Here is a 12,451-nt window from a genome sequence, read left to right as displayed (position 1 = left end):
TTATTAATAAACTTTCTACAGACTGAAGCTGTAATCCAAGTTATTATTATTATTATTATTAATAAACTTTCTACAGACTGAAGCTGTAATCCAAGTTATTATTATTATTATTATTATTATTATTATTATTATTAATAAACTTTCTATAGACTGAAGCTGTAATCCAAGTTATTATTATTATTATTATTATTATTATTATTAATAAACTTTCTACAGACTGAAGCTGTAATCCAAGTTATTATTATTATTATTATTATTATTATTAATAATAAACTTTCTACAGACTGAAGCTGTAATCCAAGTTATTATTATTATTATTATTATTATTATTATTATTATTAATAAACTTTCTATAGACTGAAGCTGTAATCCAAGTTATTATTATTATTATTATTATTATTATTAATAAACTTTCTACAGACTGAAGCTGTAATCCAAGTTATTATTATTATTATTATTATTAATAAACTTTCTATAGACTGAAGCTGTAATCCAAGTTATTATTATTATTATTATTATTATTATTATTAATAAACTTTCTACAGACTGAAGCTGTAATCCAAGTTATTATTATTATTATTATTAATAAACTTTCTACAGACTGAAGCTGTAATCCAAGTTATTATTATTATTATTATTATTATTATTATTATTAATAAACTTTCTATAGACTGAAGCTGTAATCCAAGTTATTATTATTACTATTATTATTAATAAACTTTCTACAGACTGAAGCTGTAATCCAAGTTATTATTATTATTATTATTATTATTATTATTATTAATAATAAACTTTCTACAGACTGAAGCTGTAATCCAAGTTATTATTATTATTATTAATAATCTGTAACAGAACAATATACACACAGTACATTTACATGTCCTATCTTAAGGTATTACTATTACTTGAGTACTTCCATATTCTACTACTTGTACTTCATAGGAGAAATATGACTATTATTATAGTACTTTATTCTTCACGACATTCATCTGATAACTTGAGTTACTTCACAGATTCAGACTAATAAAACAACATATAATGTCTGATGTCTTGTTATAGATTAAGATCAAACGTTATTGATCCTTCGGGTAATATAATATCTCCAACATTAAAGCATCAATAATTATAATACAACAAGAGAATATTATTTAATTTGATGCTGATGGATAAATCCTGTAAATGATATAAACTGAATGAAAGTCAAGTGTTTAAAATGATACCAAACATATTAAAGTTAAACATTAATAAATGTTATTAATTGAGCCTCAATAAGGACACGAAACAACGTTAACGTGATCAGCTGATCAACAATTACAAATATTAACTTCTTCAAAAATAATCACATCTGGCGCCTTAAATGGTACCGACATCTCGTCTGGCCCCTGAACTCAACATTTAAATACATAAATAAATAAATAAGAAAATAAGTAAATAAATAAATAAGTAAATGAATAAATAAATAAGTAAATAAATAAATAAATAAATAAATAAATAAATAGGTAAGTAACTAAATAAATAAGGAAATAAATAATTAAGTAAGTAAATAAATAAATATGGTATTTTGTAGTTTGACTAAGCAGTATTATTTTAACTTGTAGTTGTCAAGTAATAACAAAGAACAGTTTAACAAAGAGCTTTATTGAACAAATGATTCACCGAGACATAAAATCAGAGCTCCTTTAAGGCGGCGGTGCGTTCAAATCCCAGAGTTCATATTAAAGTCCCAGAGGAAGTTCATATTAAAGTCTCAGAGGAAATTCATTTGGCAAAAGGTTTTAACCCGACAATCAGAATTAATTTATAAAAAGTAGGGAACATCTCAAAACATCTCAAACATCTCAAACATCTCAAAACATCTCAAACATCTCAAAACATCTCAAACATCTCAAAACATCTCAAACATCTCAAAACATCTCAAAACATCTCAAACATCTCAAACATCTCAAACATCTCAAAACATCTCAAACATCTCAAACATCTCAAAACATCTCAAACATCTCAAAACATCTCAAACATCTCAAACATCTCAAAACATCTCAAAACATCTCAAACATCTCAAACATCTCAAAACATCTCAAAACATCTCAAACATCTCAAAACATCTCAAACATCTCAAACATCTCAAACATCTCAAACATCTCAAAACATCTCAAACATCTCAAAACATCTCAAAACATCTCAAACATCTCAAACATCTCAAAACATCTCAAACATCTCAAAACATCTCAAAACATCTCAAACATCTCAAAACATCTCAAACATCTCAAACATCTCAAACATCTCAAACATCTCAAAACATCTCAAAACATCTCAAACATCTCAAACATCTCAAAACATCTCAAACATGTCCAGCAGAACTATGGAGGTTCTGACTGGGTCCAGTCTCCTGTTCTACTGGGTTCTACTGGGTTCTACTGGGAGCTGTGGGAGCATTTCATCCTCCACCAACTGAGTCTCTGCAGCGTTCAGCAGCTCAACATCTCACTGAACCGGGTCTGAGCTTTAACAGTGACTGAAGTCAACCGGGTCAGAACTCCCAGTCCAGCTACAGCAGGTCCACCGGGTCAGGTTCTGTTATTAAAGTGCTTCAAATAAGGCAAAGAAGACATCACACTGTGTTAAAGGGAGAGTTCAGAGGTTCTGATCCAGAGTCAGTGTGTTACTACAGTAGATGGAGGTTAAAGGGAGAGTTCAGGTGTTCCTCAGTGGGGTTCTATGAGGTTCTGATCCAGAGTCAGTGTATTACTACAGTAGATGGAGGTTAAAGGTTCCTCCTCCAGTCATTGGACCTGGTTCCTGGTTGTCTTCAGGTCCAGTAAGGAGGACCTGGTTCCTGGTTGTCTTCAGGTCCAGTCAGGAGGACGTGGTGCTGCTGAGACGTTTCTTAGTGTTCTGGTTCTGGTTATTAATAAATCACCTTCTGATCCAAACTCTCACCTGTTTAGCTTTTGTACCATCATGTCTGTCTACTCATTTCCACTGTCCTCGGTGTCCTCGTCCCCTCCCTCACTCTGTCCGTCTCCGGGTCTCTCTGGGTAGTTGAGGATGACCCGGCGGGCCTGAATGGTGCACTGCTGCTGTTTGAAATACACCTTCAACACTCCCTTCATCAGCACGAAGGCCACGCCACCCTGAGGACACAAAGACAAGAGGACGACTGAAACTCAGGGACATCTAGTCCAGATTCAAGACAAGAGGACGACTGAAACTCAGGGACATCTAATCCAGATTAAAGACTCTACATTAAAGACAGGAACTCACCAGCAGGGTGCGCTGAAGGTTGGAGGTCATCCGTCCAAACAGCAGCCGTCCCACCAGACTGGCGATGGAGGGAAAGACGAGAGCGCCACACAGAGTCCTGGACACTGACAGGTGATCTCCTGCACCGAGGCCATCAGCAGGACCTCTGGACAGGTAACGACTCGTACCTGAGGACAGACATCAACCAATCACTGATCTACAAGTACTTAAAGCACATTTACACATTTACACATTTACACAGGTAGACAGGTTTATAGGTTACGTAGGGAGGGAGGTGTGTGTGTGTGTGTGTGTGTGTGTGTGTGTGTGTGTGTGTGTGTGTGTGTGTGTGTGTGTGTGTGTGAGAGAGAGTGCGTACCTGGCGGGAGCTTCCCTCTACAGGTGTATCTCTGCCACAGCCTCACCAGGTATTCCTCCCAGCGGATCATCTTCCCCAGAACCAGAACCACGGGGATGGTGGGCAGCCCCATCAGCAGGAACAGAGGGTCGGCCCGCTCCATCACCGTCAGACCCTTCTTGTGTCCCACCACCTGCATGACGGTCACAGCGCCGTAGGTGACGGCCGACCAGTACACGGTCCCGGCCACCACCCCGACGGCGGCGAAGGGACTGACCCGAGACAGACCGCCGTCCACCTGCTGGAGGAAGTACACCAACGGCCCTGAGGACAGAAAACAGGAAACACAACACTCACTGAGGGGGGAGAGCGGCTCGACCTTTAACCACAAGGTCGGCGGTTCGATACCCAAATGTCCACTTACGGGTACTCTCTCATGGTTAGGGTACTCTCTCAGGGTCAGGGTACTCTCTCATGGTCAGGGTACTCTCTCAGGGTCAGGATACTCTCTCAGGGTCAGGGTACTCTCTCAGGGTCAGGGTACTCTCTCAGGGTCAGGATACTCTCTCAGGGTCAGGGTACTCTCTCAGGGTCAGGGTACTCTCTCAGGGTCAGGGTACTCTCTCAGGGTCAGGATACTCTCTCAGGGTCAGGGTACTCTCTCAGGGTCAGGGTACTCTCTCAGGGTCAGGATACTCTCTCAGGGTCAGGATACTCTCTCAGGGTCAGGGTACTCTCTCAGGGTCAGGATACTCTCTCAGGGTCAGGGTACTCTCTCAGGGTCAGGATACTCTCTCAGGGTCAGGGTACTCTCTCAGGGTCAGGGTACTCTCTCATGGTCAGGGTACTCTCTCAGGGTTAGGGTACTCTCTCATGGTTAGGGTACTCTCTCATGGTCAGGGTACTCTCTCAGGGTCAGGGTACTCTCTCAGGGTCAGGGTACTCTCTCAGGGTCAGGATACTCTCTCATGGTTAGGGTACTCTCTCATGGTTAGGGTACTCTCTCAGGGTCAGGGTACTCTCTCATGGTTAGGGTACTCTCTCATGGTTAGGGTACTCTCTCAGGGTCAGGGTACTCTCTCATGGTTAGGGTACTCTCTCAGGGTCAGGGTACTCTCTCAGGGTCAGGGTACTCTCAGGGTCAGGGTACTCTCTCAGGGTCAGGGTACTCTCTCAGGGTCAGGGTACTCTCTCAGGGTTAGGGTACTCTCTCAGGGTCAGGGTACTCTCTCAGGATCAGGGTACTCTCTCAGGGTCAGGGTACTCTCTCAGGGTCAGGGTACTCTCTACGACCTCATGTTTATCTAAACCAGTATGAATATTACCTGTATATAAATATACGACCTCATGTTAACATGTTTATCAGACCCGATACCCGATTTTGGTATCGGTGCCTCCCTAACCGACACAACAGCTCTCTGTAACTGAGGAGGATCTAACTGATCTAATGATGTGTAACATCAGAGCTACCCGGAGGCCTTTATTAGTCTCAACGGACCGTAGAGCTCCACCTGCTCAGGAACGGTTACCGCTCACGCTCTGGAGTCAGCCTTCTGCTGTCAAATGGAATTATTCAATAATGTGACGTGATGAAGCTCATCTGAGGTGAACTGGTGTGAGTAGAGAGACAGTAGGGTGTGATTAGAGAGACAGTAGGGTGTGAGTAGAGAGACAGTAGGGTGTGAGTAGAGAGACAGTAGGGTGTGAGTAGAGAGACAGTAGGGTGTGAGTAGAGAGACAGTAGGGTGTGATTAGAGGGACAGTAGGGTGTGAGTAGAGAGACAGTAGGGTGTGAGTAGAGAGACAGTAGGGTGTGAGTAGAGAGACAGTAGGGTGTGAGTAGAGAGACAGTAGGGTGTGAGTAGAGAGACAGTAGGGTGTGATTAGAGAGACAGTAGGGTGTGATTAGAGAGACAGTAGGGTGTGAGTAGAGAGACAGTAGGGTGTGAGTAGAGAGACAGTCGGGTGTGAGTAGAGAGACAGTAGGGTGTGAGTAGAGAGACAGTAGGGTGTGATTAGAGAGACAGTAGGGTGTGAGTAGAGAGACAGTCGGGTGTGATTAGAGAGACAGTAGGGTGTGATTAGAGAGACAGTAGGGTGTGAGTAGAGAGACAGTAGGGTGTGATTAGAGAGACAGTAGGGTGTGAGTAGAGAGACAGTAGGGTGTGAGTAGAGAGACAGTAGGGTGTGAGTAGAGAGACAGTAGGGTGTGATTAGAGAGACAGTAGGGTGTGATTAGAGAGACAGTAGGGTGTGAGTAGAGAGACAGTAGGGTGTGAGTAGAGAGACAGTCGGGTGTGAGTAGAGAGACAGTAGGGTGTGAGTAGAGAGACAGTAGGGTGTGATTAGAGAGACAGTAGGGTGTGAGTAGAGAGACAGTCGGGTGTGATTAGAGAGACAGTAGGGTGTGAGTAGAGAGACAGTAGGGTGTGAGTAGAGAGACAGTAGGGTGTGAGTAGAGAGACAGTAGGGTGTGATTAGAGAGACAGTAGGGTGTGAGTAGAGAGACAGTAGGGTGTGATTAGAGAGACAGTAGGGTGTGAGTAGAGAGACAGTAGGGTGTGAGTAGAGAGACAGTAGGGTGTGAGTAGAGAGACAGTAGGGTGTGAGTAGAGAGACAGTAGGGTGTGAGTAGAGAGACAGTAGGGTGTGAGTAGAGAGACAGTAGGGTGTGAGTAGAGAGACAGTAGGGTGTGAGTAGAGAGACAGTAGGGTGTGATTAGAGGGACAGTAGGGTGTGAGTAGAGAGACAGTAGGGTGTGAGTAGAGAGACAGTAGGGTGTGAGTAGAGAGACAGTAGGGTGTGATTAGAGGGACAGTAGGGTGTGAGTAGAGAGACAGTAGGGTGTGAGTAGAGAGACAGTAGGGTGTGAGTAGAGAGACAGTAGGGTGTGAGTAGAGAGACAGTAGGGTGTGAGTAGAGAGACAGTAGGGTGTGAGTAGAGAGACAGTAGGGTGTGATTAGAGAGACAGTAGGGTGTGATTAGAGAGACAGTCGGGTGTGAGTAGAGAGACAGTTGGGTGTGATGGCTGGACGTACCCGTCTTAGGGAAGCTGACGTGGTATTCCGTCCCACACTGAGGACAGCTCACCGTCCCTCCACTGTTCCCTCTCTGCTTCTCGTCCAGCCAGCGCTGCAGACACGACTGGTGGATCCATTTAGTGCAGCCTTTACACCTGCAGGGGCTGACCCACTCAGCGGCGTGGTCGTCCCTCTCCGTCGCAAAACACACCCAGCAGTGTCTGGAGGACACACAGACACAGAACCAGAGAACCAGAGAACCAGGGTTAGTAGAGCTCATTAAGATGATGGAACTACAGGTACAGATACTAATGATTGTTTGTGTAGAACCTGAAGAACCAACATGACCCTGTAGAACCTGAGGGAACCAACATGACCCCTGTAGAACCTGAGGAACCAACATGACCCCTATAGAACCTGAGGAACCAACATGACCCCTGTAGAACCTGAAGAACCAACATGACCCCTATAGAACCTGAGGGAACCAACATGACTCCTATAGAACCTGAGGAACCAACATGACCCCTGCAGAACCTGAAGAACCAACATGACCCCTGTAGAACATGAGGATCCAACATGACCCCTATAGAACCGGAGGAACCAACATGACTCCTATAGAACCTGAGGAACCAACATGACCCCTATAGAACCTGAGGAACCAACATGACTCCTATAGAACCTGAGGAACCAACATGACCCCTATAGAACCTGAGGAACCAACATGACTCCTATAGAACCTGAGGAACAAACATGACCTGGTGAGGAGGTGTGATCTTACTTCTCAGGCTGCTCCTCAGGCTGCTCCTCAGGCTGCTCCTCAGGCTGCTCCTCAGGCTGCTCCTCAGGCTGCTCCTCAGGCTGGTCCATGGTGCTGAAGACTGAACGGACTCTGTGTGAACGGACACATGGAGAAACATCAGACTGAATCTGAGAACTAAGACGACACAAAGCTGACCTGGTCTGGTTCAATGTTCTCTTCTATGAAACATTCACACAAATGAGAGCTCCGTCATACTCCGGAGGTTTACCTTCATACTCTGGAGGTTTACCTTCATACTCTAGAGGTTTACCTTCATGCTCTAGAGGTTTACCTTCATACTCTGGAGGTTTACCTTCATACTCTAGATGTTTACCTTCATACTCTGGAGGTTTACCTTCATACTCTGGAGGTTTACCTTCATGCTCTAGAGGTTTACCTTCATACTCTAGAGGTTTACCTTCATGCTCTAGAGGTTTACCTTCATACTCTGGAGGTTTACCTTCATACTCTAGATGTTTACCTTCATACTCTGGAGGTTTACCTTCATACTCTGGAGGTTTACCTTCATGCTCTAGAGGTTTACCTTCATACTCTGGAGGTTTACCTTCATACTCTAGATGTTTACCTTCATACTCTGGAGGTTTACCTTCATACTCTGGAGGTTTACCTTCATACTCTAGAGGTTTACCTTCATGCTCTAGAGGTTTACCTTCATACTCTGGAGGTTTACCTTCATACTCTAGATGTTTACCTTCATACTCTGGAGGTTTACCTTCATACTCTGGAGGTTTACCTTCATACTCTGGAGGTTTACCTTCATACTCTGGAGGTTTACCTTCATACTCTGGAGGTTTACCTTCATACTCTGGAGGTTTACCTTCATACTCTAGAGGTTTACCTTCATGCTCTAGAGGTTTACCTTCATACTCTGGAGGTTTACCTTCATACTCTGGATGTTCTCATGAAGCCATCAGACTGCAGCGAGGACCTACAGAACCACGTACACACGGTTACTATTCACTCATCATACAGGTAGGATCACACTGTACCTGAAGATGATAGGGTTAGGGTACCGTTCACACTGTATATAGATATATACACACACATACATACACACACATACATATATATATATATATATTTATATATATATATATATATATTTATATTTATATATATATATTTATATTTATATATATATATATAAATATAAATATATATTTATATACACACACACATATATATATATATATATATATAAATATGTGTGTGATGTGTGGTGATGACATCAGAGAGTCAAATATATGTGTATATATATATTATATATACAGACGTAGGCAAAGTTGTTGGTAACGTTCCGTTAAAGAGAGAAAAACCCTCAATGGTCACTGAAATAACTTGAAACTGACAAAAGTAATAATAAATAAAAATTCACTGAAAATGAACTAATGAAAATCAGATATTGTTTTTGAATGATGGTTCAACAGAATCATTTTAAAAAACAAACTAATGAAACTGGCTTAGACAAAAATGATAGTACCCTTAACTTAATATTTAGTTGCACAACCTTTTGAGGCAATCACTGCAATCAAGTGATTTCTGTAACTCTCAATGAGACTTCTGCACCTGTCCACAGGTATGTTGGCCCACTCCTCGTGAGCAAACTGCTCCAGCTGTCTCAGGTTTGAAGGGTGCCCTCTCCAGACTGCATGTTTCAGCTCCTTCCACAGATGTTCAATAGGATTTAGATCCGGGCTCATAGAAGGCCACTTCAGAACAGTCCAATGTTTAGTTCTTAGCCATTCTTGGGTGTTTTTAGCTGTGTTTTGGGTCGTTATCCTGTTGGAGGACCCATGACCTGCAACTGAGACCAAGCTTTCTGACACTGGGCAGCACATTTCACTCCAGAATGCCTTGATAGTCTTCAGATTTCATTGTACCCTGCACAGATTCAAGACACCCTGTGCCAGATGCAACAAAGCAGCCCCATAAGATAACCGAGCCTCCTCCATGTTTCACATTAGGTACAGTGTTCTTTTCTTTGGATGCTTCATCTCTTCGTCTGTGAACATAGAGCTGATGTGACTTGCCAAAAAGCTCCAGTTTTGTCTCATCTGTCCAAAGGACATTCTCCCAGAAGCTTTGTGGCTTGTCAATATGCATTTTGGAAAATTACAGTCTCGCTTTTTTATGATTTGGTGTCCTCCTGGGTCGTCTTCCATTAAGTCCACTTTGGCTCAAACAGCGACGGATGGTGCGATCTGACACTGATGTACCTTGACCTTGGAGTTCACCTCTAATCTCTTTGGAAGTTGTTCTGGGCTCTTTGGTTACCATTCGTATTATCCGTCTCTTCAATATGTCATCAATGTTCCTCTTGCGGCCACGTCCAGGGAGGTTGGCTACAGTCCCATGGACCTTAAACTTCTGAATAATATGAGCAGCTGTAGTCACAGGAACATCAAGCTGCTTGGAGATGGTCTTATAGCCTTTACCTTTAACATGAAGGTCTATAATGTTCTTTCTGATCTCCTGAGACAACTCTCTCCTTAGCTTTCTGTGGTCCATGTTCAGTGTGGTACACACCATGACACCAAACAGCACAGTGACTACTTTTCACCCTTTAAATAGGCAGACTGACTGATTACAAGTTTGAAGATACCTGTGATGCTAATTACAGGACACACCTTAGTTTAATATGTCCCTATGGTCACATTATTTTACATCTTTTCTAGGGGTACCATCATTTTTGTATAGGCCAGTTTCATCAGTTTGTTTTTTAAAATGATTCTGTTGAACCACAATTCAAAAACAATGTCTGATTTTCATTAGTTCATTTTCAGTAAATTTTTATTTATTATTACTTTTGTCAGTTTCAAGTTATTTCAGTGACCGTTGTGGGTTTTTCTCTCTTTAACGGAAGGGTACCAACAACTTTGCCTACGTCTGTATATGTGTATATATATATATATATATATATAAATATATATATATATATGTGTATATATATATATACACATATATTTGACTCTCTGATGTTAACTTTATTTTACTGTTTTTTTCTTTTAGATGATTTATTTGTGAATTTATATTTTTTTCTTTATTATAGTTTTTCTTTTTGTATTTGTGATTCTTTTCTTTTCTTTTTTATGCAAATACAATTATTATTATTATTATGCATCAAATACAATTATTATCCATGGGTAATACTATCTACTAACTACTACTACTACTACTACCAACAATACTAGTAATAATACTAATATTAATAGTAATATGCATGAATAATTACAACCCAGTACTCCAGTATAGTGCATACTGAGTAGTACTTGTATTAGTGGTATTTTCAGCAGGTCTGTTGAAGCTACTGGAGGTTAACCCTCCTCTTCCTCAACCTGAAACCCAACCACTGACTCTAATTAGATCTCTTTCACATGTGACCTGTGACCTCAGAGTACCAGGTCCTGGTACTCTGAGGTCAGGACCAGGACCTGGTACTCAGGTCAGGACCAGGACCTGGTACTCTGAGGTCAGGACCAGGACCTGGTACTCTGAGGTCAGGACCAGGACCTGGTACTCTGAGGTCAGGACCAGGACCTGGTACTCTGAGGTCAGGACCAGGACCTGGTACTCTGAGGTCAGGACCAGGACCTGGTACTCTGAGGTCAGGACCAGGACCTGGATCAGAGTAACGTTAACGTTACTCACCATAAACTGAAACCAAAACCAAACAGTTAGCTTCAAACTCACTTAAAGTCACAGTTTGTTCATTTAACTGATTTTAAGGTTGTTAGCACTATTACACCAGATCCTGGTCCAGGTCCAGATCCTGGTCCAGGTCCTGGTCCTGGTCCTGATCCTGGTCCAGGACCAGATCCTTGTCCAGGACCAGATCCTTACCTCAGAGACAACCCTGTCATGCTAACATGCTAACAGGCTAACATGCTAACAGGCTAACAGGCTAACATGCTAACAGGCTAACAAGCTAACAGGCTAACAGGCTAACATGCTAACAGGCTAACATGCTAACAGGCTAACAGGCTAACATGCTAACAGGCTAACAAGCTAACAGGCTAACATGCTAACAGGCTAACAAGCTAACAGGCTAACATGCTAACAGGCTAACATGCTAACAGGCTAACAGGCTAACATGCTAACATGCTAACAGGCTAACATGCTAACATGCTAACAGGCTAAAAAGCTAACAGGCTAACATGCTAACAGGCTAACATGCTAACAGGCTAACATGCTAACAGGCTAACATGCTAACAGGCTAACAAGCTAACATGCTAACGTCAGTGAACTTTGTCATGAAGCTAACTAGTGAAGGCTAACTAAGCTAAGCTAAGCTAAGCTAAGCTAAGCTAAGCAGTGGAACAGCTGGACCTCGTTATCTGTCAGTTCATCTGGTACATTAATATGAAACATCACAACACCTACCTGAAAGAGAAGAAGAAGAAGATCTCCGGATACTGAAGAACTGAACAGAAGAATAGAAGAACAGAAGAATGTTTCTGCTCAACAACAACTAGCTGCTGCTTCTTCTTCGTGTGCTGTATTTGAGGTGTGTTTCCGGCCTCCCGGGCTCAGCAGCGCCTCCAGCTGGTCTGAAGAAGACCAGACTTAATATTTATAATATCCAATCAAATACAAACAAACTGATATGAATGAGTCTAAGATACTGATATAGTAATCAATAACACTAAAGTAGAACATCTAATGTCTGTACTATGAGCTTTTTAATCAAATGCCTCATTTTCTATAATATATTAATAAGTAATAATAATAATAATAATAATATTCCTGCCCACAGTAATCACATCTATGGGCATCCTTTAAGTTCTGTTACTAATTACTAATTTTACAAAAAGAATGCAAAACAATAAGTCATTAAATTAAAGATGAAAAGGTTTATTCTATTTAATTCTATTTTATTCTTTATATTTGTTTTTTCAACATATATATTCCCCCATTTTCATACTGTCTCTCTCTCATTTCAAACAAATATAATGTAACATATACAAATATTTAAATTACAATAGAATCAATTAAAATAAAACAATATAGATAC

At 41.3% G+C, this 12,451-nt stretch overlaps 1 protein-coding gene across 2 annotated transcripts; it reads right to left on the bottom strand.

The window, feature by feature from the left end:
• Positions 1 to 2,274: 2,274 nt before the first annotated feature.
• marchf5l (membrane-associated ring finger (C3HC4) 5, like) lies at positions 2,275 to 11,919 on the bottom strand. 2 transcript variants are annotated; one of them, XM_074618346.1, is made up of 8 exons: positions 11,821 to 11,919; positions 8,321 to 8,368; positions 7,399 to 7,509; positions 6,639 to 6,841; positions 3,620 to 3,922; positions 3,262 to 3,428; positions 2,938 to 3,131; positions 2,275 to 2,872 (listed from the first exon to the last, which is right to left on the bottom strand). In XM_074618346.1, the coding sequence occupies exons 3-7, from the start codon at positions 7,485 to 7,487 to the stop codon at positions 2,967 to 2,969; spliced, it is 927 nt and encodes a 308-aa protein (XP_074474447.1). In that variant the 5' UTR covers positions 7,488 to 7,509; positions 8,321 to 8,368; positions 11,821 to 11,919; the 3' UTR covers positions 2,275 to 2,872; positions 2,938 to 2,966. The 2 variants fall into 2 exon arrangements, with proteins under 2 accessions (XP_074474447.1, XP_074474446.1); XM_074618345.1 differs by having other exon boundaries at positions 2,280 to 3,131.
• Positions 11,920 to 12,451: the final 532 nt, after the last annotated feature.

The sequence above is a fragment of the Sebastes fasciatus genome, chromosome 19 (genome assembly GCF_043250625.1).
Source record: "Sebastes fasciatus isolate fSebFas1 chromosome 19, fSebFas1.pri, whole genome shotgun sequence".
NCBI lineage: Eukaryota > Metazoa > Chordata > Actinopteri > Perciformes > Sebastidae > Sebastes > Sebastes fasciatus.
This window is presented reverse-complemented; position numbering and strand designations above follow the sequence as displayed.

Bases quoted from the DNA above. Each gene is read 5' to 3' on its own strand.
- marchf5l (XM_074618346.1), bottom strand. From the start codon at position 7,487: ATGGACCAGCCTGAGGAGCAGCCTGAGGAGCAGCCTGAGGAGCAGCCT. The intron at 3,923-6,638 runs GTACGTCCAGCC...TTCTGTCCTCAG, and splicing joins CGTCAGCTTCCCTAAGACGG to GGCCGTTGGTGTACTTCCTC. The intron at 3,429-3,619 runs GTACGCACTCTC...GTCTGTCCTCAG, and splicing joins TAGAGGGAAGCTCCCGCCAG to GTACGAGTCGTTACCTGTCC.